The sequence below is a fragment of the Trichoplusia ni genome, chromosome 9 (assembly GCF_003590095.1).
Source record: "Trichoplusia ni isolate ovarian cell line Hi5 chromosome 9, tn1, whole genome shotgun sequence".
NCBI lineage: Eukaryota > Metazoa > Arthropoda > Insecta > Lepidoptera > Noctuidae > Trichoplusia > Trichoplusia ni.
The window spans coordinates 10,335,736-10,358,162 of NC_039486.1; the positions used below are offsets into that span (position 1 = coordinate 10,335,736).

The 22,427-nt window shown below is 35.3% G+C and overlaps 2 protein-coding genes across 3 annotated transcripts in view; both read left to right on the forward strand.

Moving 5' to 3' along the window:
• LOC113497462 overlaps positions 1-12,264 on the forward strand; it is a 43,382-nt gene extending 31,118 nt beyond the window's left edge. The window contains exons 3-9 of one of the 2 annotated variants that reach the window (XM_026877019.1): positions 5,028-5,188; positions 5,421-5,523; positions 5,874-6,062; positions 7,811-7,984; positions 8,909-9,030; positions 10,002-10,208; positions 11,918-12,264. In XM_026877019.1, coding sequence (XP_026732820.1) covers positions 5,028-5,188; positions 5,421-5,523; positions 5,874-6,062; positions 7,811-7,984; positions 8,909-9,030; positions 10,002-10,208; positions 11,918-12,121 — 1,160 coding nt within the window. In that variant the 3' untranslated portion in view covers positions 12,122-12,264. The remainder of the gene's footprint in view (positions 1-5,027; positions 5,189-5,420; positions 5,524-5,873; positions 6,063-7,810; positions 7,985-8,908; positions 9,031-10,001; positions 10,209-11,917) is intronic. The other variant, XM_026877020.1, reaches the window with a different exon arrangement.
• A 7,764-nt stretch (positions 12,265-20,028) lies between these two features.
• LOC113497537 (fumarylacetoacetate hydrolase domain-containing protein 2-like) lies at positions 20,029-21,177 on the forward strand. The gene has a single exon (XM_026877124.1). The coding sequence runs from the start codon at positions 20,171-20,173 to the stop codon at positions 21,035-21,037; it is 867 nt and encodes a 288-aa protein (XP_026732925.1). The 5' UTR covers positions 20,029-20,170; the 3' UTR covers positions 21,038-21,177.
• Positions 21,178-22,427: the final 1,250 nt, after the last annotated feature.

Sequence of the window (22,427 nt, forward strand, 5' to 3'; positions counted from 1 at the left end):
TATACGGCATGGTTAGGTACATATTATCCGCTAACATTCGAATACGCCTTAACTTATGGTCACACTGCCAATAGTCAATTATATTGCATAGGCATACTCTTAGATCTTGTAAATATACTTCTTAACTGGCAAAGATTTTCTGAGGAAAGTTTACCCCAAATATAATATGATTCCACTCAAAATATATCAGATCAGGAAAATCGATAAGGAAGCTGTCATATTGCCAAGCACGGGACCAAACAGGCGGACCGGGACCAATGAGGTGGATCTGATTAAATTTAGCCGCAACCAAACCTGTACTAAGCTTCAGTGGAGTTTAAAACTATTCGGAAAACCTGAAAAAGCTATTTTGTTGAATATGAAGGCAGGGAAGTGGCTGAACAACTTTGACTTGATCATGAACCGAATATACTATGATAATCCAATAAGTAAGACGCCAATCATACCAAGTGTTAATAATATTTTAAATGTGTTATCTATTTTTCACAGTTTAATAATGTTCGTGTTTACTTTCTTGAGTTGCTTGCTACAGCTGGTACTTGTGTTACTTTCCTTTACATAGAGTAGGACTTACGTGATCCGCACAAAACTTAAATCCTAAACTCATCTTTAGACTCTTCAAATACTGCAAGATTAGTCAATACTGAAAATGATGAATTGGTCTTCTCAATATATTTCTGTCATGTGATCATACACACAATCAAATGTTGAACTATTTTGGAATCTAAGCACTGGCAATGCATTAGGCTAAGAGCTGTCCTGTTATGATCCAAATTGTTAACTAATTGAATTAGTGCTTACAGATTTTAAGACTGTATTTTTTCCAGATATTAGGAATAACTTAGTAACTTTTGTAGTAATATATGTAATAACTTAGTTCTTACACCTTGAGCTATATGCTTAAAAAAAACAGAGAACATGTAGATGGCCGTTAACTCTAGTATTATGTTGAAAGTAAGTAGAAAAGTAGTATTTCTAAATAGATACCTAACTAGGTACATACTTATTAGTGTCAGGTAAAAGTACTTTCACACATCAATTTAAACAACTACGGCATAAGTCTTGTTATTTTGGCTATTATCGTTTTTTATGCCGCCCCATAAATATGTTAACATGCGCAAAATGCAAAAACATTCATACGGCGACAAGGCTTTTTATTAAAGTTGACGTCAATGTTTTTTATGTTGAACATAAAAAGTAAATTGTTTGTACGATAACCTCGATGCGTTACCCTCGCCCGACTGATGCGCCATTACAAAGATCCACCATCATCTTTAATTTCCTCTAACTCGAGAATAATGCCCTTTGCCTAATTACTTTCTTTGATTAGTATTGCATTTACGGTTCTAAATAATTGAAGTTCTACATTGCGAGTGATGGGACTTCTTTATTAGCAATGGTTGTATCTTTAATGACTCTCTGTTTACCTTAATCGTGTAGACGTTTGAAATCCTGGTGACCTAGTGAATCTTAACACATGGGCATTATTTTAATGGTTGTCAGACTTTCTAGCTTCAGACTGACAAAGCTGAAGAAGATGTAAGTAAAGCTGAAGCTGAAACTATGAGCAGCAGGGACCCAGAATTGAACATGTCTCCGGAACACGGAGGAACTCGTTATGACAAACTCCCTTCCTTCTTCCCAGCCGATTTCGGCTATGGTGACTGCTTTCAATTATTGTTTACAGAGGAGCTAAGATGTTCAGCTCTTATATGACAAAGATGCGTAGCTTAACCTGTGATCAATCCACTTATGCAGTTATAGCTTAGCCACGAGCTCCTCTCTCGTCTCTCTTCAGTTTTGAATTCAGCTGCACCAAAACACAGCCGAGTTAAATCTAGTAACAAGTACAATAACGGTATTCAAAATGGCTAATGTTAACACATAACAAACCGCGTTTAAAAAACTAGTCGCTGTTTAATTCCAGTTCACTCGTATATGATCGACTTTCTCCGACTCGTATTATAGTTCCAGCTGCAATTTTGTCAGGTGACAAGCCGCTAATTCGGTATCGTCAACTCGTTTGTTTGTAACTACTAACTTAAAAATTATGATCTTATAACATTTGAAAAACAGCTGCTTGAAAATAATGGTTACTTAAGGATTTTATCTTTGCCATTCTTGATTTGACCATGCACTATCAAGTGACGTCACATAAATAGCTAGTTTTTTGAGGTTTTATAGAAAAGGAAACTATATGAGGCAAAGACTTTCAAGGGTTAAACTTTTATTTTGGTATTTAAAGTTACAAAATGACAATACTCATATTATAGTTTTAACAATGGGAAGAGTCCTATTAATTATAGCTTAGTGCTGAGAGAAACGTTTCTATACTTCGACAAATTTGGCAATAAATCTTTGGTCATTAATCGACAGAGTAACAACTCATAAACAACTCATAAATTATGCAAATATTATATGGCAAAAAAATAACTACTACAACTATTAGTCACAGAATACAAGCCCCTCTAACCAACGTCAATACGTCATTAAATACCTAACGCTGAAATGTATGGAAATTACCTCCTTTTAGATTCGATAAATCAGGTGACTTTAATCTATCATCAACATCACTATACATGCTAGTACTTACTCTAAACGTTAACTATTGTAAGAATATTACTTGGATAAAGGGCAAGGAGTGTTTGGAACCATCATCGGCCTAGCATATTCCTAACTATGTTGGGGGTCGGCTACCAGTCTAACCGGATACAGCTAAGTACCAGTGATTTACGAGGAGCAACTGTCGAATAACAGCCTAGATGCACAATTTAACGTGCCTTTTTCGAAACATGGAGGAACTTGTTATATATGACAAAGATGGTCACCCAGCAACGGACAAACCGCGTCAAGCGTAGCTTATCCTGTGATCCAACCACTTATGCAGTTACAGCTTAGCCACGAGCTCCTCGAGTGAATATAGAGGAGTACTCATATGTACTTACAAAATGTTCATTCAAATATTCCTCATTTCTCCACGGTCGTGTTTGTAAGATTGAATATCATGTAATAAGAAGGCGTATTATTACTAATGCCTGTTATATACGTATTTTCCTCGCCAGTACGATATTACAGACTTATTTCGAAAGTGGAGCTTACACTAGTAAGTAATTACTCACGTTTACGTGGATCATTATTGTGAAGGTGAAACTATTTTATGCAAAATATTTTACAGATCTACCTATCTAAATTAAACCTAACAGAATTAAAATAAATTGCAAGTTTTTTAAAGTGATTAACCTTACCATTTGCCTTTTGTAATATTGGTCAGACTAACAAGAAAAATGTTAAAAAAATGTTATTGTTTTGTTTATCGTGTATTGCAAAAAATCCTTCAAATATTATACCAACAACATCATTAATGTAAATTTAAATCCTCTGAAATATTGAAGTTTTATGAATGAAGAAACCTGTCATTTAGAATTGTAAGTATTCGAATTTATTGACAGAGACTTAACATATTTAATGCCATAAGCATTTTGTACATTTTTTTACCGTTTCTCACAAACCGACACGACGTCTAGCATTCCTTTTTAAGACGATTTCCGCACTGAGGAATTGAATCCTTGTGTAGCGGGGCGTTTCACAAACATTCAAGTCACATGCACAAAGATTGTGGGTCACAATGCTTGTTCTACGCGAGGATCGAATCTGCAACATGTCGCTCATAGTGGGTCCAACCTTAACCACTCGGCTATACGTGCATCCTTATTTAATTAACCTTAATACATAATTAACTCTTAGTAATTACAGTAACATAATACAAAAGTTAGTGTTGCTTACAAAGTTAGCTTTAGGTATGTCATTATTTATGAGAAGCCCAACACTTTTGTACAGATGGAAATTGGAATCAGCGCTCTTACAACTAATTACTGAGTGCGAAGTTTTGTGTTGTGTACGCGGTGCGGTAGCCATTGTTTGGCTAGGTAGGTATACTCAGACTATAGAACGAGAGAAATATAGAATGTAGCATCTTTTAATTTCCGAGAATTTTCTTAGAGCCTGGTGATAAATGCTTAAACCTTCTCTATACATGAAGAGGCCTGTGCCCAGCTGTGGGACGCATATAGGCTGGTATCATTATTATTATTTCTAAGAGCTAGGCTGCGTTTGTACTGTAGAAAATCTTTACAGCATTCTAATGATAAGGCGATGTTATAGGTCCTTCTGACTTGTTTCGGATCCAATCTGAATCCTTAAACATGAGGTGACGGCGACACGCGGCGACGCAGCGGGGTCGCGAGACCCCGACCATTGACCAATCCGATTGCTACAGAGTTATGTAAATGAGTTAACGTTCTGAATATGTTATCTTAATTGTAAATACAACTGTGTGACAATGTTACCTACTAACAGGTTAACAGGGTACGAGACCCAATTAGACCTTTGAACATTATCATAACTAATAAAAATACACACCACACGTAATTCTGAAAGGCGAGACCCATCCCGTTTTAATCGAATGAAAACAAATGAAAGTATAAAAGCTGATGCAATAACAACGGTGTAATGAAATGATGAAAGGCATATTATTATGAAAAACAGTGTGATTCGATTATACCGGCCCTAATAGACATGTCGGGAATACCAAGAAGGTCTGTAGCCCGACGTTAATGAGCCGCTGGACTAAAAAGATTTTTTGCGGGTCATTAAAATGTTGTCAAGCTCGCCTTTTTCAGAGCACCGAGTGTAACACGTAGTGGTGTACAAAAAGGAATTTTAAGTTGGAAAATAAATCTAATTAATTCGTGGGCTTAGTGTTTTGGAGTTTTTTGTTAGTGGCAGTGGGCGGTGGAAGATGAATTGTCTTTAGTAAAAGTGTTTTAGAGAAATATTTTTTTTTCGTTTTCGTTAAAGACACAAATATTAGTCTCAAACGAAGAGTACGAGGTAATATCACAGCACGGCATTGGCTAAACTGGCCGCTACCTTGTAACTATACACCAAATCACATTAATAAAGAAACTAACCATTTATTTTTCTAGCAATCATAACCGGATAGTAGACTTATATATTTTTTTCTACAGTCGAGGTGTCGTGCGGCGGCTCGGTGCAGAATAACCTGACTTACTTCATGTCCCCCGGGTTCCCGGAACTGTGGTCTGGGGAACAAGATTGTAACATCACCATCGAGAAGACGCACGCCGGGATCATGCAGCTCAGGATAGACTTCTTGCACTTTACTATAGTAAGTACATCTTAGCAACCGACTTCGAAAATTAGGAGGTTCTCAATTTACCTCAGCACTTTGGACCGAATGAACTGATTAACGTAAAATAGTTGTCATTTGGTTCCATAAAAAGTTCAACAAGTTTATCTCAATAGTTTTCATTTGAACACGGTAGTATGTTTTTATTAATAAAAACTTGTTTTGGGCCTTTTGCTACAGGCAACTATTTAAGTTTTATTGTTCTCATCAGGGGCAACCGAACAGAATGACTGGAGACTGTGATGAGGATGCTATGATATTGAGAGACGGAGAGAGCCAGTTCACGCTGTGTGGACAGAATCATGGACAGCATGGTAAGAATAATAAGTATATCGTGATTATTTCTAATTTAGTTTAAAGATATACTATTCAATTTTTTTATCAACTTTCATTACAAAAGTTCACTTTATTGTATGTCGAACCAAATACCTGTAGTATCACCATCCACAGCCTTTGTCCTGCCACTGTTGGCATAGGCCCCTTAGATATTCTCTATTCTCTATTGCCAATATTCTACGGTACAATTACAATCTACGGTCCTGAGCTCGCGTCATCCAGATTTAACCCGAGACCTTACATGTTTTGTCAACCCATCGTGCTTTTGGAAGACCGACGCTTCCTTTGCTTTGCCTAAATATAATAGGAATAATCCAAATCCCTCTAGTTTACTACACCCTGTCGACGGCAAGTGAGAAGCGCGAGGCGGGCGACCTCCCGGGCACGCGCACCATCAACCTGTCCATGCGCATGCGCGGCGGCGACATGCCCCGCATCTGGCTCATGCGCCTGGCGCAGATGCCGCTAGCAAACACCTCCCCACATGGATGCCTGCAGTACTATAACACTGATAATGGTAAGATCTTGAATTAACTTCTCATATCACCATTTGCTCTAAAATTGAGCAAAGCTTCTATTATGGTCTCTAGAAAACTGATGTATAGACAAATTACTTATTTCTGAATGATGAGATGATCAGACAAACATTGGTCCTGGGTTCGGATCTAACTGTGCTTTCCGATATAGTAGTCGGGATTAATAATCGATATGCCAACTGACGAGACTTAGTATAGGTACTAGGAACTGCTTTGATAATCGCTTTGCCTGGGGATGATCTGGAAGAAGGCGCTAAAGAAAAGAAATGGAGTTCAGAAACCATAGGGAGAAACACTATGATAATTATTTCCAGTCCAAAATGCCTTACCGAACCTCTTTCACTTTACACTCTCATGAGCCTCGAGAACATCAACATGAATAATGTGGCTAGACATAAAATTATCATAATGTGAAATTACCGCAAGAAAAAGGTATCCGTGTGATGTTATTATCTGTAACTTGTTGTTTAAAAAGCCAGAAACATCAAACCATCTACAAAAACTTTCACAATTTAAATATTCGTGGAATTCCTTTCTTTTGAATGTGATAGACATAGGAAAGTGTTTGTGTTCTTATTTGTGGAAAGGTAATGAGAGCATTAAGATTATACAATTAAGCCTTAAGGGGACACATAACACTAATTATGGTAGTGTGCCGAAAATAAGCTTCATAATTCAGTTTTATTTTTCTCAAAACACTTAGAAAATCACTAGTTTTACTTTGTAAGAAATATTTCAATTTTTAAATTTTACACTACTTAAAGATATTTTTAAAAGTCTTTGTGTTACAGTGACAAACTCAGCATTAACTTTAAAGGTGACATTTGTCAATATAGCGCTTAACTATTCACCCTAATAACATTCAACTTGATAAAATTTTGTTGATAGCATCATATTAACATTTAAATTGGAACTTATGACTATTTTAGACCCACGTTGCTATAGTGACCGTGTATCCATTAATCAAACAACATCTAGTTTCGGTGTAGGGTCTGTTGTGATATCATGACGTATGTGTGCAGAGGCTGGAGTTAGCTAGTTGTAGATAAACACTTAGATTAAATGATAATGTTCAGGGATACGGGTTTACATTGTGGCTGAAGGATTATGTAGGTTGAAAACACATGTATCTTACGCAGTACCTATTATAACTATGAGGTGTCTCGGTCTGTTTATTTAATAATCATAGTTAAAACCTAAACATCATAATATTATAGTCTAAGATCCAAACAATTCTATAGAACATTGATTAGTACAATGGCAGAATTATAAAATATTTTTATATATAGGTACGATCGTTAGTACGGTGAAGTATAAGCAGAGTCAGAAGTTAATGTTTTAAGTAAACATCCGTGCCTATTCGGTATCTATGACGAACAAGGATATATGAGAAGACATAATTCGTTTCAAAGGAAATTAATTACAGTAAATATACAGTGATCGCATAAAAATATTCACGAATCCAAAACTTCAAATATATAAAAAATAGCATTGAATTTGACAAGTTAAATGACTGACTTGTCAGTTCAAGACCTTAAGCGACTGGATCACAGTAAGCGCTTGGACAAATGCCACTTGTCTAAGACCCTTTTCAGATATCGATTTCAATTGTTAAAAATATCCTAGGACAGAATATCCTAGCGCAGAGGAATAAAGTCGGTCAATTCCCAGGAGGCAAACGCAAAAAAGAATAAGATTGCTTGTTTTATAACAATAGTGACATTTCCAGGTACAATAAAAACGTTTAATTTCGCCACGAACGGGCGTCACCTCGCCAGCCAGGACTACAAGGCTTGTATCCGAAGGAACTCGGGGTTCTGCAGCATCAGGTACGCGCCCTGCGACCACCGCTCCTTCAGGATCGGTCCCAGCAGTGGGACTCCTGCCGTCATCGATCCTGTTGGTAAGAATTTTGACCATCATATTATTATCCATCAAAAAATAAATCATCTTAACATCTTATCAAATCTCGAGACCCGTGCCACTCTAGTCGACCAATTGTATAAGAATTATTTGGCAGTTACCTGTGTAGCTTGCAGTGTGACCTTTCCAAAGAGTTCAGACACTCCCTTCTTTTAACCTTTGTTTGTCGAGTGTTTAGCAAAAAGTCTTTAAACTCTTTACGACATCGATATGCAGTATCTCTGACAGTAAATGCTCGCTTGAAACAGACGGCCAAATAAATTTCAGTGCCTAGTAATTGAAACATAATTTGAACCGAACCAGGTGCACCGTTTAGAGCGAAAATTATTGTACCATTTATTCTGTTTGCTATTAAAATTCATGTTTATTATACAAACATTCATATTCCAGTTAACTTTTCAAACAATGCCCATTTGTTATCAAGTTTAGCACGGCCCGGATTTGAACTTGTGACTTTCGCAAGCCCTCGCAATAGTCTCTTGAGTTATTGCTTATTATATTGCCGACCTCACTTGACTATTCAAATGCATCAAGTCTGAACTTTCAAGGGTACTTTAAGTGACTCACATGATGTCAGGTACTTTACTTCATATCAGTCACATAAGTTGTGGCGTAAGTCTTATCTTGATACACGACATAAGTTTTCCTGGTTGCCGTATCTTGACGACTTTGCAGGATTTTTGCAAGAATTACATAACGTACGAAATACGAGGTCTCTTGAAAAATAGTACAAAGCTTTAGGTGTCAAAAAGGCCAAGGTCGCCGTCACTCTTGTCAGGTTGTGGTTAACCTTTCCGGACAAGACTAATGACTCTGACCTACAATGGTTCTGTATTCTTCATTTATTCAAAATTTCTGCCTTTTTGTTTGAAAGTATTTGAACTACTATTGTACGTTTACATAGACGTCCAACAAGATGAAATGATGCCGGTTGAGACACAACCTCTAGAAGACGAGATGGAAGGGTCGGGCAATGAACCGGATGTGGACCAGCGAGAACCTCCACAGCCTAGCCTTTTTTCCAGGGTAAGTTAATGTTAGATTCATACAACTGTTTCTAGAGAGGAGATTGGTAATGACAAAAGGACTACTTTTTTCAATAGTCGACTGTTTTAAAGGTGTTATAAAAATGATATATTTAACCGATTTCAAAAAGGAGTAGGTGTTTTTTATGTTTGTTCCCTCAGAACCTCATAAAAATGTAATCAAGTTTGGCTCAGTAGTTCTCATTTAGAGTCGGATGTATGCTTTTGTTTTTCAAAAAATATTATTATTTATCAATTCATACCACTGTAATTTGTCAAGTTCTTCAGTAGATTTGAAACCAGTTTATTTATAGAAGCTGCAATTAAATTAATTCCCGAATGAACTAAAACAGACAAAGTTTGTGAGAGTACAACGTATTCCTGGGTCACAGTTTTATGTGTAGTCTCCGGTGGACCATAAACTGTTGGACACTGCAACATTCAGGACTCTGCACTTTATGACTTGCTGACTACTTAAAACTTTGCATGAACGAAAGCCTTCCATTTTACATAACTTTGTAAGGTAGTTCATTTTGATTTTGTGAAATTTATTTCTGTGTATGTACTAAAATGTGCTCCAAATATTTATTATGATGACATGATACCAATTACATAATAATATTGTGTTTCCTGCTTTTTCATAATTATATTTATTTTAACATTTGTTTTTATACCCCTATACTGAAAACGTACTATATATTATTAAAAATAAATAACGGTATTGTATACATCCAATAACAGGATCAATAATAAAACATGGAAACCCTTTCCATATTATATGCTTATATTCCAATGGAGAATTTCAATAGAATTTCACACTAGTAAAACGATTTTTTTTCAATATTGACACGTATCCCTTTACCATAAGGTACGAATTAGAAATTTCAACATTTTCGTCATTGAACTTCTCCGTTCCACCTATCTATACGTCCTCACCCCGTAGCTAGCCTAACAGTGACTAACCCCACCTAGATCTGGACGTATATCTCGTCTTGGATGTGGGGGCAGGCGAGGGGCCGGTCGTCGTCCCGCTGGTCTCCCTACGTGCAGCACTACGCCGAAGACGACAGGTTCCGGTACTTCGGCTACGGGAACTACGGCATCGGCCTCACTGGCTACGGGAGACAGCGATGCCAAGATAGAGTCACTATACCATGTGAAAATGATTATTTTATTTCGGTGAGTAATTTTAATTAGATAATTTTGACTTACTGAATTATCCTCTGGTTAGAAGTATTTAACATGAGCGGTGTTGTTAGCCAAGGATGAAGAACAAATAAATAATAATCTACTCAGACGACAAGAGAATGGACGTTTAAACATTATTTTAGACTATAAGAAAAATGCATTTGCCATCCTATGTATTAAATTATCCGATCAAAATTCTCATTTCAATAGTTTTACATAGTTTTACTCCTACTTACATCTCTCGTAGAGTATTCCCAATAAGATGGAAACAAAGAGAGCTTTGATGTCGATGTCGTGTGCCGATTGTGAAGAATTTATTGGTATTAGAATAATTAAACAAGCAAATCTGTTGTTTATTGTCTTGTTTATCTTTCGATTACAAATTATCGTCAATTTGCAATTCATGGAAATGTTAAGTCGTTTTATGTTAATTCTTGTTAAGAACGTTCAATCAAATACACATTACCCGAAGCGCTCTTGCCAAAATTCAAGATTTATAAGAGGATTTGCAAATACATAAAATTATTTATTTATTTAATACGGGACAATTCTTTTTTCTCCTATTTCAGCGAAATTCAAGTCTTAATATTCCTTTAAAATCCATTTACTCAAGTAATATCAATTTTAATCTAATCTGAGCAAAAGTTAAGAATGACGAGTTTGAAGAGTCTAATTATAATAATATTAAGGCTTAGGATTTCCATTAAAGGCTGGAATATAAAAGAGGAACTCCAGAGAGTACTCGTAAAGTTAATAATCAGGAATGAAAGTAATATTGTTAAAGTTTTCTTAAGAGTGACCCAGTTTATAAAGTGGAGATTTGAATTGGATAGTACTGAAAGAACTACTCACTTTCTTGGGAAAGGGTATTATTTCTTGTGAAGTCTATGATGGGATGCTTCAAGTACAATAAATGGGATGAATAACGATGTATGGGGATGGTGAGTTTGGTTATTTTGTGCCAAAAAAATCTGTACAAAACCGCTGCTCATAAAAATAAACCAAAATTTACGTTCCGAAAAATCTAAAGCTGTATGCTAACAAAATCCATTTATGGTTCTTTCAAAGTGTCATTAACAACCAGCTTTCAAACTCGTCAAGAATCCTGAAAATCCATCGTTTATACATAAAAGAAAAATTGTCGAAAATAAGCTCATTGTTTCCAAAGTGTTTTAACAATTTCTACAGCGCAATGAAACAGTTCAGCGAGAAATAATTGATTGATAAGTCGAACGCGGAGTTGGTGAAGTTTTGTCGGCTTCAGAAGATTGAACCGATGATGTTACATCAACTTTGTGTTAGGAGATAATTGCAGGATGTTTAACAGATATCGATCGACCTCTCTTGGATGAGGAAGGTGTAGTTTGTGCTGTTGAAGCAATTTAAAGTGTTGTGTTCCAAGCCCTTTAAATGCAGGGTTTTATTTCTTTTTATGAGCAGTTCTTAACTTGGTTTGACTGATACATTTAATTTATCATATTATGATAATGTTATGCTACAGTTTCTTTTGACATGAGAATTTAAATGAATTCACGTCAGCAACCTTTAAAAGTAAATTAAGTTAACTTTATATTCAATTCGACAAAGGCATCCCACTTTTGGCTGAGATTTTCCGTATCGTAGTTCTTGAATACGACAGTTAGTAACTTATATTATTTATTTTAGCAGCATAAATGTACAGTTAAAACCTTATATCCCAGAGCTCATACTTTGGCGGAGTATGCGACCCTCATCACTGCGGCAACACGTTCTGTCCCAACCGTCGTCCGGACGAGTGTCACGTGGAGACGTCCATCACGCCGTTCGCGGTGTCCGTGCACTTCGGGCCGCCGACACCCAAGCGGAGCCCCGAGGAGAACATCGGCATGTGCTTGAGGTACACGCAGATACCTTGTGATGCTTAGATTGATAGATTAGTGAAATGTAGTCCACAGCTGGGAAAATGTTGATGTTTTGATGTAATACTGTGAAATGCACATTTGCGACAACGTGTCAAATAAAACTTTTTATAAATGTATTTGTAAGTGAATGATGATAAAAAAACATGTTTAAGATGTCTTTTAAGAATGTTTTTGTATAAAAAGAAAATTTATAGTTATGTGAATCAAATAGTGTTAATCTGGTCAAAATAATTGAACAAACCAAGTTTTTGTAACTAATTTGGTAGCCAAACACTACTTAGTTTATAACGATTCAAAATGTAAAAATATTATCCTCTGATATGGTTGACAATACGTGTTTCTTTTACAGCGTAACACTTATAACGATTTTAGCGTATATTAAAAGCTGCTTACCGATCAAAATATTGTACTGCAGAATAACACATATATAATGAGAGATTAAGAAGCGACGAACAACAAAGTTTTCCCTCGGGAGCTGTCTCGCTCAAACCTAACAAGACGTACAACACGTTAATTTGAAATACAATTATTTGTATGTTACAAGAAAGTACAAATGTTTTGACGTCTTTGTTAAGTTTTTGAGATGTACGATAACTGTGAGGAAAGGGATTGTATAGATGGAAGAACAGATTCAAATTCTAAAAATAGGTCGACAAAGGTAAATCAGCTAGCTAGCTGGAGCCTAACATTTCCTAACTGGCTACCCTGAGAACAAACGTCAAAGAAACTTAGAGGTTTTTGAGGCTAATTCTAGTGTTAAAATCAAAACAAAATTCTATGGTTAAAATAAAAACATAAAGTAAAGGTATACAGATCTTTATTTGAATCAACTTATGTTGTCATATTGCTAAGTCGCTGATATAACCAGATCAAAAGTATACCAGTGTATAGTTAAGTTATACACTAAGTATTACTTAAGTCTACACTAAGCCTTGAAAAGCTTGCTCTATTTAAAGTGTCCAACTTAGCTACAGGAAAATTATTATTTTAAATTCTAAAACAGGAACGTCAGCCGCAGATAGTTTCAGAGAAATTAACCCTAACTTTAAAACAGCTCAGTTACAGTTGATTAATTACTTTATTTGAAAACCTGGATCCCTATTCTGAAATGATGAGGCATTTTTAGTTCCGTTATGATAAGGATGTGTCTGGAAGAAGGTGTCTTTTCTAATTACAGTAGGACTGTTGGATAAGAAATACCTTGCTTAACTTAGTGCAAACAACATATTCCTTCATAGCGTGATATTTCCTTGTAGAATCAATCCGTAATTGACTGAGTGCGTATGCACTCCGCATATAGCTAATAAAATAAGTTTTAAATAGTTAATGAACTATCCGAGAAAATAACTTGGATAAATTTAATGAATCTACGGAATTCGGCGATTGTCGATAAGAAATAGATTTCTATATTTTTGTCACGTTTTTATACACTCACTTTTCTTGTTTGTCGTTCCGGTGGGATTTTGAGGCACTTCCCAATGAGCTCACAGGCTAAAATTTTCAGGGCAGCTTCAAACCCGATAATGCATTTACAATTACAAAAACGGCTGGACCGATTTTGATAAAATTTAAATAGAGTGACATTTGAATTTTCTATTTTTCGACTATCTACTATTTTTCGACATTGAATCAATCATGCGTTAGCCTCATCAGAATACTCCCCAGATTTTCTTTGAAGCACCCTCAAATCCTACCGACTACAGATGAACCATTTTGAACTAAGTTATTGTTCTATTGTTGAATGTAAAATAGATTGTCGAAACTCATTTCAATTATGCTGAATAGATCTCGAGTTAATAGCGTTGGAAATTTTAACTAGGTTTAAAGTTGTTTAGTGTATTTGTGTTTGTTAATTGCCGGTTTTGGGCCCTTCAGTGAACGAAATTAACTGGTCTAATTTATTATTTAAAGTTTATTTTTAACTTTTTAACGTCGTCTTATAAAAGTAATAACAAAATGTAATAAAAAATACGTATCCAATATTTTTTGGAAATCTTTCTGAGGGACTAAACAGTTTTTTTCTCGAATATACCTATTATTAATTAAAGAGAAATTCATTATCCATTCGTCCTAACGCATGGTTTCTTGATTTCTCCAATTTGTTTTGTATTGTTCAATTGTTAGACCATATTAGCTATTTGAAGAAATCTATTGTAGGTGCTCTAAAAATGTATTGCTCAATTCGTAATTATAGAACTTTAATAAATAAAGGTAATTGTAAATTAGCTAACAATAGTGTGTAGTATTGGTTCCTATAAGTTTTTGTTTAGTTGTAAATAACTATTTATTTCAATATGTGTTTTAATATTTGTTACTTTGTTCATCTTAATTTTAAAATAATTAAATTAAATTATTTATTTTATTTGTAGTAGTGCCATTGTAGGAAAATATTGTAAAAGCCAAAAAATATATTTCTAATGTGTTTATTTGTACATATTAATTTACTTTAATTAATATTTTATACAACTTTAACATTTGTCATTTTCATTTTTTACTTTGTGTATAAATAAAGAGTCTATTTAACAAATTGTATTTTTATTTTGCAGAGTATGTTATATAAATAAATTTATTTATTTAAACATTGTATTAAAAGTTCCTTCTACTGAACATAGAATATTTGATATAATGTTTAATCTATAACAAAATATGTCGGACAATTGAATCAACTATTTTTATTTATAATAGTACAAGGTGTTAACTCGCCTTCCTATCTCATCTTGTCACACGTTACACTCGCATTACGAGGTCGATAGCTAGTAATGTCGGTAAATGGGTGATTGGATGGTATTGCCGTAACAGCCTCCGACACATTACTGCGCTGTTAACACATCTGATAATGTTCAACGTATTTGTAGTATTGTCCTATAGAGATGGCCAGGTTTAAAGGACATTGTTTTACAGGAAAAAAAACATATTTTTTTTCAGCAAAAATGTGTGATCCACGAAAGCTTTCGGGGTAGCCCGACTAGTTTCGGACCCAACCCCGATAAATACGCGTGAGTAAACCGTTACATCATTTAATAATTAATCATTCTCACGACAGTTACTATCAAAAGCTTTTTCTAAGTTTTGTGCAAGTGAATTGAATGATTGTTTAATCCCTGCGACACAAGGAGTCTTTACTGAGCGTACCTATTTTTTTAAAAAAAACGTTCTCCATAGATCTCTTAGTAAATCTCGTTAGGCAGAACGTTTAATAGTAATCAACGGCTACTATCCAACTTTAAACCTTCAGGATCTTAAATAATAAATATCGAGTATCACTAGAATTTAAACTCAGCGTGTTCAGGCATGATTATCTGTCTTAGAAGTACTTAGAACCCGTAACAAAATTACGAGAATTAGTACATTGGCTGGCTAGCGTATTCTATTGTTAACCCTACATATACACGAGCAATATATATCAAATAGATGACATACAATTTCACATCGAAATTACGTATGTACTTAAACACAAAGCCACATCCAGCGAGCTGTAATCACTTGTGCGCATCGGTAACTGCAAGGCAATCAGAACAATAATCTATTGCCTATTGAAGCTGCAACAATGGCGGCGTATCGAGATATAACTTGTGATCAGCTTATTGTTTAAATGTAGGACAAACCTAAGTTGCCCAGTGTTTGCTTGTGGCCTATTCTGTTAACTATCTAGGTGGCAATGTTTATGAAAACTTACATTTTAATCTTCATTTTATTATTTTATTTAGTAATCCTGGCCTAAGAGATGGTTTTGTTATTGAATAGTATACGAATAAAAATATTGATATCGACAAAACCAATCATAAGGTCTTAGTAGTTACTCCAATACTTCCTGTGTAATGTGTTAATGTGCGCAGTTATTTGCATGTTGACTAAAATTACCTTACAAAATGACAATATCGGCTTCTAAACATGAGTCACAGCAAATAAAAAAAAGGTCATCGATACAAAAAATACCACTGCCGTAACCACAAATACTAGGACACATCATAAAAAGAAACTTTTCCGTAAATAAATAAAAACATTTAAATACATAATCAATTTATAACAGAACTAACTCCCGGTCTCCATAAAATTACAATATCTGCATTCAAAACTTTGTCGCTATCGTAAAATTGTATGATGTTCATTACGCGCCGGTAAGGCTCCCGCGGGAACATAATATGCAGTACACTCGTATTCATAGCAGGACATTTAACATGGACGCAGTAATGAACGAACTATGTAAATTATTGTAGAGATAGCATTTTGAATAATTTGTATATGTTATGTTTCCTACATATTTTGTAATTAGACCTCTATATTTAAATGTCTTTAGTAGAAATTAATCAGTGAATAGTGAGTTAATAGTGGTTTAGCAACATGCTAAAAAAAGAAGAGCTTGTTTATAAATCTGTTTAACGCTCGAAGATAGATATTTTGTAGAAGAAACAGTAGCATTATTGTCTACGCATCCAGTAAACGTGGAGTGATAGTAAATTAACTAAGTATTTGGTAATGGTCACGAAATGAAAGAAAATAGATCTGAGAAAAATTATTGTTGTCAAAATTTATCGCAGTAAGTAGGTAGTAAGTTTTGTATATGAATAGTGGAGACTCATTTTCACTATTAAGCTGTAATATTTATTTCTAAAACCTGATTGGAATCAAAACCTTTGACAAAGCAGCATCTACTATCTACTCACCAATAGGCTTGTCGCATGCTTCAAGAATACTTCTCATCTATACTAATATACAAAAGCTGAAGAGTTTGTTTGTTTGTTTGTTTGAACGCGCTAATCTCAGGAACTACTGTTCCAAATTGAAAAAATATTTTTGTGTTAAATAGACCATTAATCGAGGAAGGCTTTAGGCTATAAACCATCACGCTGCGACTAATAGGAGCGGAGGTACAAAGGAAAATGTGAAAAGAAAATGGCAGGTATAAATCATAATTTATATCTTCTACTCACGGGGACGAAGTCGCGGGCAACAGCTAGTTTGATATATTTCGCAAGTCTACAGTAACAATCATTTTGCAAAATATCTATGACTTTTTTAACCAGTCTGAAATGTTGCTTAAAAGACTGCAGTTCGAAGTAAAACAATGTGTCTTGAAAGTTTCAGTTATTGTTCCTTAGGGAGGCTGGAACGGTCTGCAGTATCTCGGCGACTTAGTGAAATATTCATGACTAGCGGCTATCTCGCCTCACCCGGTGACGTACACGAATCTTGAAATAATTTCGTGAAAGATAGAAGATGAATGGTGTAATATGTGAAAAAGTCTAAAGTGTGTTGTTGAATGTTCTGGGAATATTTCAACAATTATCTGATGCAATGAAGTATGTATCCAGCTGATTTATATTGCTCAAACACACAACGCCATCTAGTGTCCAACGAGGCAAATATTGAATGTATTGTTTATTTTTTTGTTTTTATTTTTGAAAGAGCTTCTTGCCAATTCTTCTCCCGGGGATTCAAATTTGGAATCACGCAGTTTGAGTCTCTAGTAACTACTAGAACTAAAAACCCTTTTAATTTTTTGAATACATTTTCAACAACAAAATGAAACATTTCACATATTCATAAGAACCAATACCTATTCATTAATATACAACTAAAAGCCTGCTCTAAAGTTACAACATAATCTAGTGATCATCGTGGAAAACCAATCACTCTACAATGTATTCGATATTGGATCACCAACGACGCAGTACTTAGTGATAGACAAAGTTAGTTACATTGCAATAATCGATATATGACTTTGTAGTGAATAACTACTTAATGCTACAAGATAAGGCGACTATAAGAGCAGGGTCTAGCTTTCAACACTATAATAAGTTTAGAAGATGGACCCAATGAAAAAGGTATTGCTTTGAACCCTGAAACTGGTATTAAAGAATCATGTCTAGTTGCTTACAGAGCCTAATAAGGTAGTAATATAAACAGGAAGAGGTAGTTGTGGGCGGGGACTTGGTGTCAATGTACAACATGAAAAGGTCTGAACACTAGTTTTCACACGTACTTATCCTTTTGTTTTAATTACAAAACGTAAATTACGTAGTCTGCGAAACCTACTGGGCGATTCCAAGACATACGTTTTAGTAAATTTAGATTCACTGAACTAGAGTGTGTATACTGTATAATTAACTCAAAGTCTTAAGTTAAGCTTAAGTAAATTAGCGTGAAGCATACAAATAGGTAATCTATCAGAATTGTAGGCAGAGAGACCTAAACAATAATTAATGACAATGATGGATTGAAGCGCAACGGCTCCCGGACTACGGACAACATGAAATTTAATCAGCTCCCATCAATAAATTATAGTAACTGCCTCTGACAGATGCTTTACGAATTATAATAATTAATTAATTAACTGTCTATCTACATTAGGCTTGTTCATTATAAACGGGAAGGCACTGAAGGCAGGGACTAGGTTACTGTTTTGTTGAATGTTGTATCACTTGTTACTCACTATTTGGTGTAATATCTTGAATGAATAAATGTAAAATTAGAGTTATATAAAAAAAAATATACTAAAGGTACGCACCTACATGTTCAAATAATTGACTGCACGGGTAATGGTTGAGGGAACACAGCCAAACCCAACGAGCGCGACGTGTCGCGGATTTGATCCTCGCGTACGACAAGCATTTCTGTGATCTACGAATGTTTGTCCTGACTCTGGATGTATTTGCGCATATGACTTAAATGCTTGCAAAATTTGCGACATGAGGATATTACATCATGCCGCAGTCGTTTTTTAAACACACAAAAAAATCATGTTCCTGGCCGACCGAGGCAAAGTGTCAGACCTGGTCAGTCATACAAGGTCACACATATACTTTTACGCCCAGTCCTTTTTTTACCTAACTATCAATAAATTACCCAGCTATCCAATAAGCACCACAAATTGTATCTATCGCCGCTGGAAGCTAAATCATTCTAATAACACCTTTAAATGACATTATCAGAAATTTATGTCACTTGAGATAAGAGGGCGACGGGCAATGTCCCTCTCAAGCAGATGTCTGGAGTACCTACATAAGTAGCAAATCACTTGGGAATTGCACCCTTTCTTTTACAGAAAAGGCGTTTTATTTTTAATTTCTATCGCATTTATTGATCTGCTTGCCCTTCACAACAAGAAAATCACAATTATTCAATGATGACAAAAAAAATTATATCCGTAGTAGCCTGGGCGAAGGTTTTGGCTACTTCACTGGAATTATTGACGAGACTTGACAAGAGTCCAGAGAGTGAACTCCTAAAAATATAAGTAAGTACATAATATGCATGCCTGTCTTTTTTAATAACTGTATAGTTATTAAAAAAGACATGTAATTCACCGGTTATTCACTAACACTGTTTCCAAAATATTCGTCATACATAGTCGTAAAACAGACTTTCAAATAACAACATACTCACGTTCATAATCTGAGAGAATTATAAAAAAACATTTTTCAACAGTCAGTTTTAAGCTACCAGCTTAATAAGCAGAGTCTACTGAGTTTCATGAATTGCAAATAGCATTGAATTGAAATATCAGATAAAAGTTATCAACGCGTTCAATTGAATGTTTGTTAATTAAAATAGTTTGGAACTGAATCAAACTGAAACTCATTTCATGGAACTGTGCATGCTGCAGGAAAATAGAGACGTCAGGGGTTTTGCTGAAATTGTGAGGAACTATTTTATTTTTATTAGGTTAGTCCATATAATTGTATGACCTAATGTTATGCATGCGTTCGTCAAACTCTATATTTACAATTTTTTGTTTACATCTTTACCTTATTAAGACCACCATTGAACGTAGATATTGCATAACCCACACAATATCGCTTCATTCTGTTTACAAAGATCCATCAAAGTGGCTGATATCGACTGATGTTTCCACTTGAGTGCAAGATCATAGATAACACTCGGAGATTGTGTATAAAACAGTACGTTTATCTCAACTAGGTGACAGTAGCTATCTCCAACTTGTTGCTTTACAGAATACAACGCAAAACATCTCGAGGAAACAGTTTTATTAAATTCTTCTGCCTTTTACTTAAACAGTGCTAGTGTTAATTTAGCAAATCTTGTGGGAAAATGAAGCTCGTACAATTCGTTTACAAGGATAACCCGAAGGAAACTCGAGTTGGTTTCTTGTCTGGCGACGATGTTGTTGATATAAACAAAGCAGATCCCACAATATCAAGTACTCTAATAGAGATATTGAAGAACGGTGGTATAGAAAAAGTGAAACAACTTCAAAAGACCAACCCGGAAACCGTTCCCTATTCAACAATTACTTTAAAAGCGCCAATACATGGAGGGGATAAAGTTCTCTGCGTCGGATTGAACTATAAAGACCACTGCGAGGAGCAAAACTTTCCGCCACCAAAAATTCCGTTCATTTTCAACAAATTCCCAAGCGTCATTGTCGGGCAAGATGAACCAGTCAGACTAAAGCCTGAAGTCTCCGAGAAAGTTGTGTGTGAAGTTGAGCTGACCGTGGTTATAGGAAAGACAGCATCCAAAGTGAAGGCTGAAGATGCATACGACTATGTTTTAGGGTACACTATCGCCCAAGATATAGGCGCCACCGATTGGGAGAAGAATAACAATATCGGACAGTTGTTGTTGGGGAAATCAATGGATACGTTTTGTCCAGTCGGTCCGTGCATAACCACTAGCGATGAAATTGGAGACCCTCAGGCGCTCAGTATAAGATGTATCGTGAATGGGGTGCAGAAACAAAAGAGCAACACTGATCAGTTTATCCACAAGATTCCCGATATTATAGAGAGGCTATCAAACCTCTTTACTTTGTTGCCTGGTGATATTATCTTGACGGGTACTCCAGGCGGCGTGGGGGTGTACAGGGATCCCCCAGAGTTCTTACAAGCTGGTGACGTGATTGTTAGTGAAGTTGAGAAAATTGGTGTCATGATTACAAGAGTAGAGAATTTCTAAATTCAGACAGTTTCAATATTTCTTCTACAATTATTCAAATAACTATTTTGAGTGTTTTTTTTTCGTGTCTTGATAGAGTAGCCTGCCCGATGGCTATAAATAACTGTAATAAACAGAACATATTATGAGATACAATATCATTTGTATTTGTATTTTCCTTAACCTGACTGATATTAATCCTGATGAATCTTTGATTAATTAACACATTATGTCTTTGTTACTGGAGATCTCTTTGACAGTTATCTTAATTATTAAATATGATATAAATAATACACCGATATCTTCTCGAAGAATTAATATTTCGTTTTAAAAGCGTTATTAAGGCTTAGCGTGCTGTGGTCGTGTACTAAAAACATGATGTTTTAGTGACGTGGTTAGTTTTAAATGGATTCTAAACCGCATAATGTAGGATATTGATAATATATTATCCTACGTTGTAATGTTCAGTCATCACATATCAGTATCTAATGGTGTGGTCTAGCCCTAAAAGGCTAATTGCAATAGGTATACTTTTATACAAACTGCTAATTAAGACAGTCCAGTCCTTACTGGCAAAAAATAGGACAGTTCATCACAAAAATAGAAAATGCCTTAAGTTTACCAGAGTTTGGAAGAACTTCTGTTTGCCACCAATGTGATAAGAGAAGTAGGGAAAGGGAAGAGTTTCCATTTGAGTCTATAACAATAGGAATATATTTATCTACTTATTTTCCGTCTTCATTAAGCCTACGAAAAGAGGGTAGTACCTATTTTCTTTTCTTTATTACGTTTACCACTGAGTTATACCGTACATGAACACTCTGCATCCTTAAATGAAACATTAAATAATCTTGAACATCCTATATATAGTAATATGTAGTTAGATTCGTGTTCTAAAATAGAGCTTAAAGCGCACAGCGGAGCGCGAACATAAGTTTTAATTCCCTCATAGTTTTGAGGACCTACCACGACTTTTTAAAGTAATACTGTTGGAGTTGTGTAAGCGGGACAGCAGTATATGATGTAGAGGACCATCTCGCTTACTCCCCGTGTTATTGTTCCATGGTTCTCGTGGTGGGACCCCGTTCGAACGCAAAGCGGGTTGAACACTTCATTAACGATTCTCAATACATAATGATGTGCTGTACGTAAAGTAGACTCGTATTACAAAGCCTTATTTCAGTAAGTACTGTGGTATAATAAATTTAATTTGGTAATGGTTTGAATGTTTGAGATGTATAACGAGGATCGAGGATCTTCAAAAATATACCGACATCGTTTAAAGGGAAAATACAAGTAAGGTAAGTTTATTATAGTAAGTAGGAATATAAGCGGGTCGTAACTTTGAATTTTATTTCATTTATTTTTATTGTTAAGTTTTTTCGGCAAGACTTGATACTGAAATCTAATT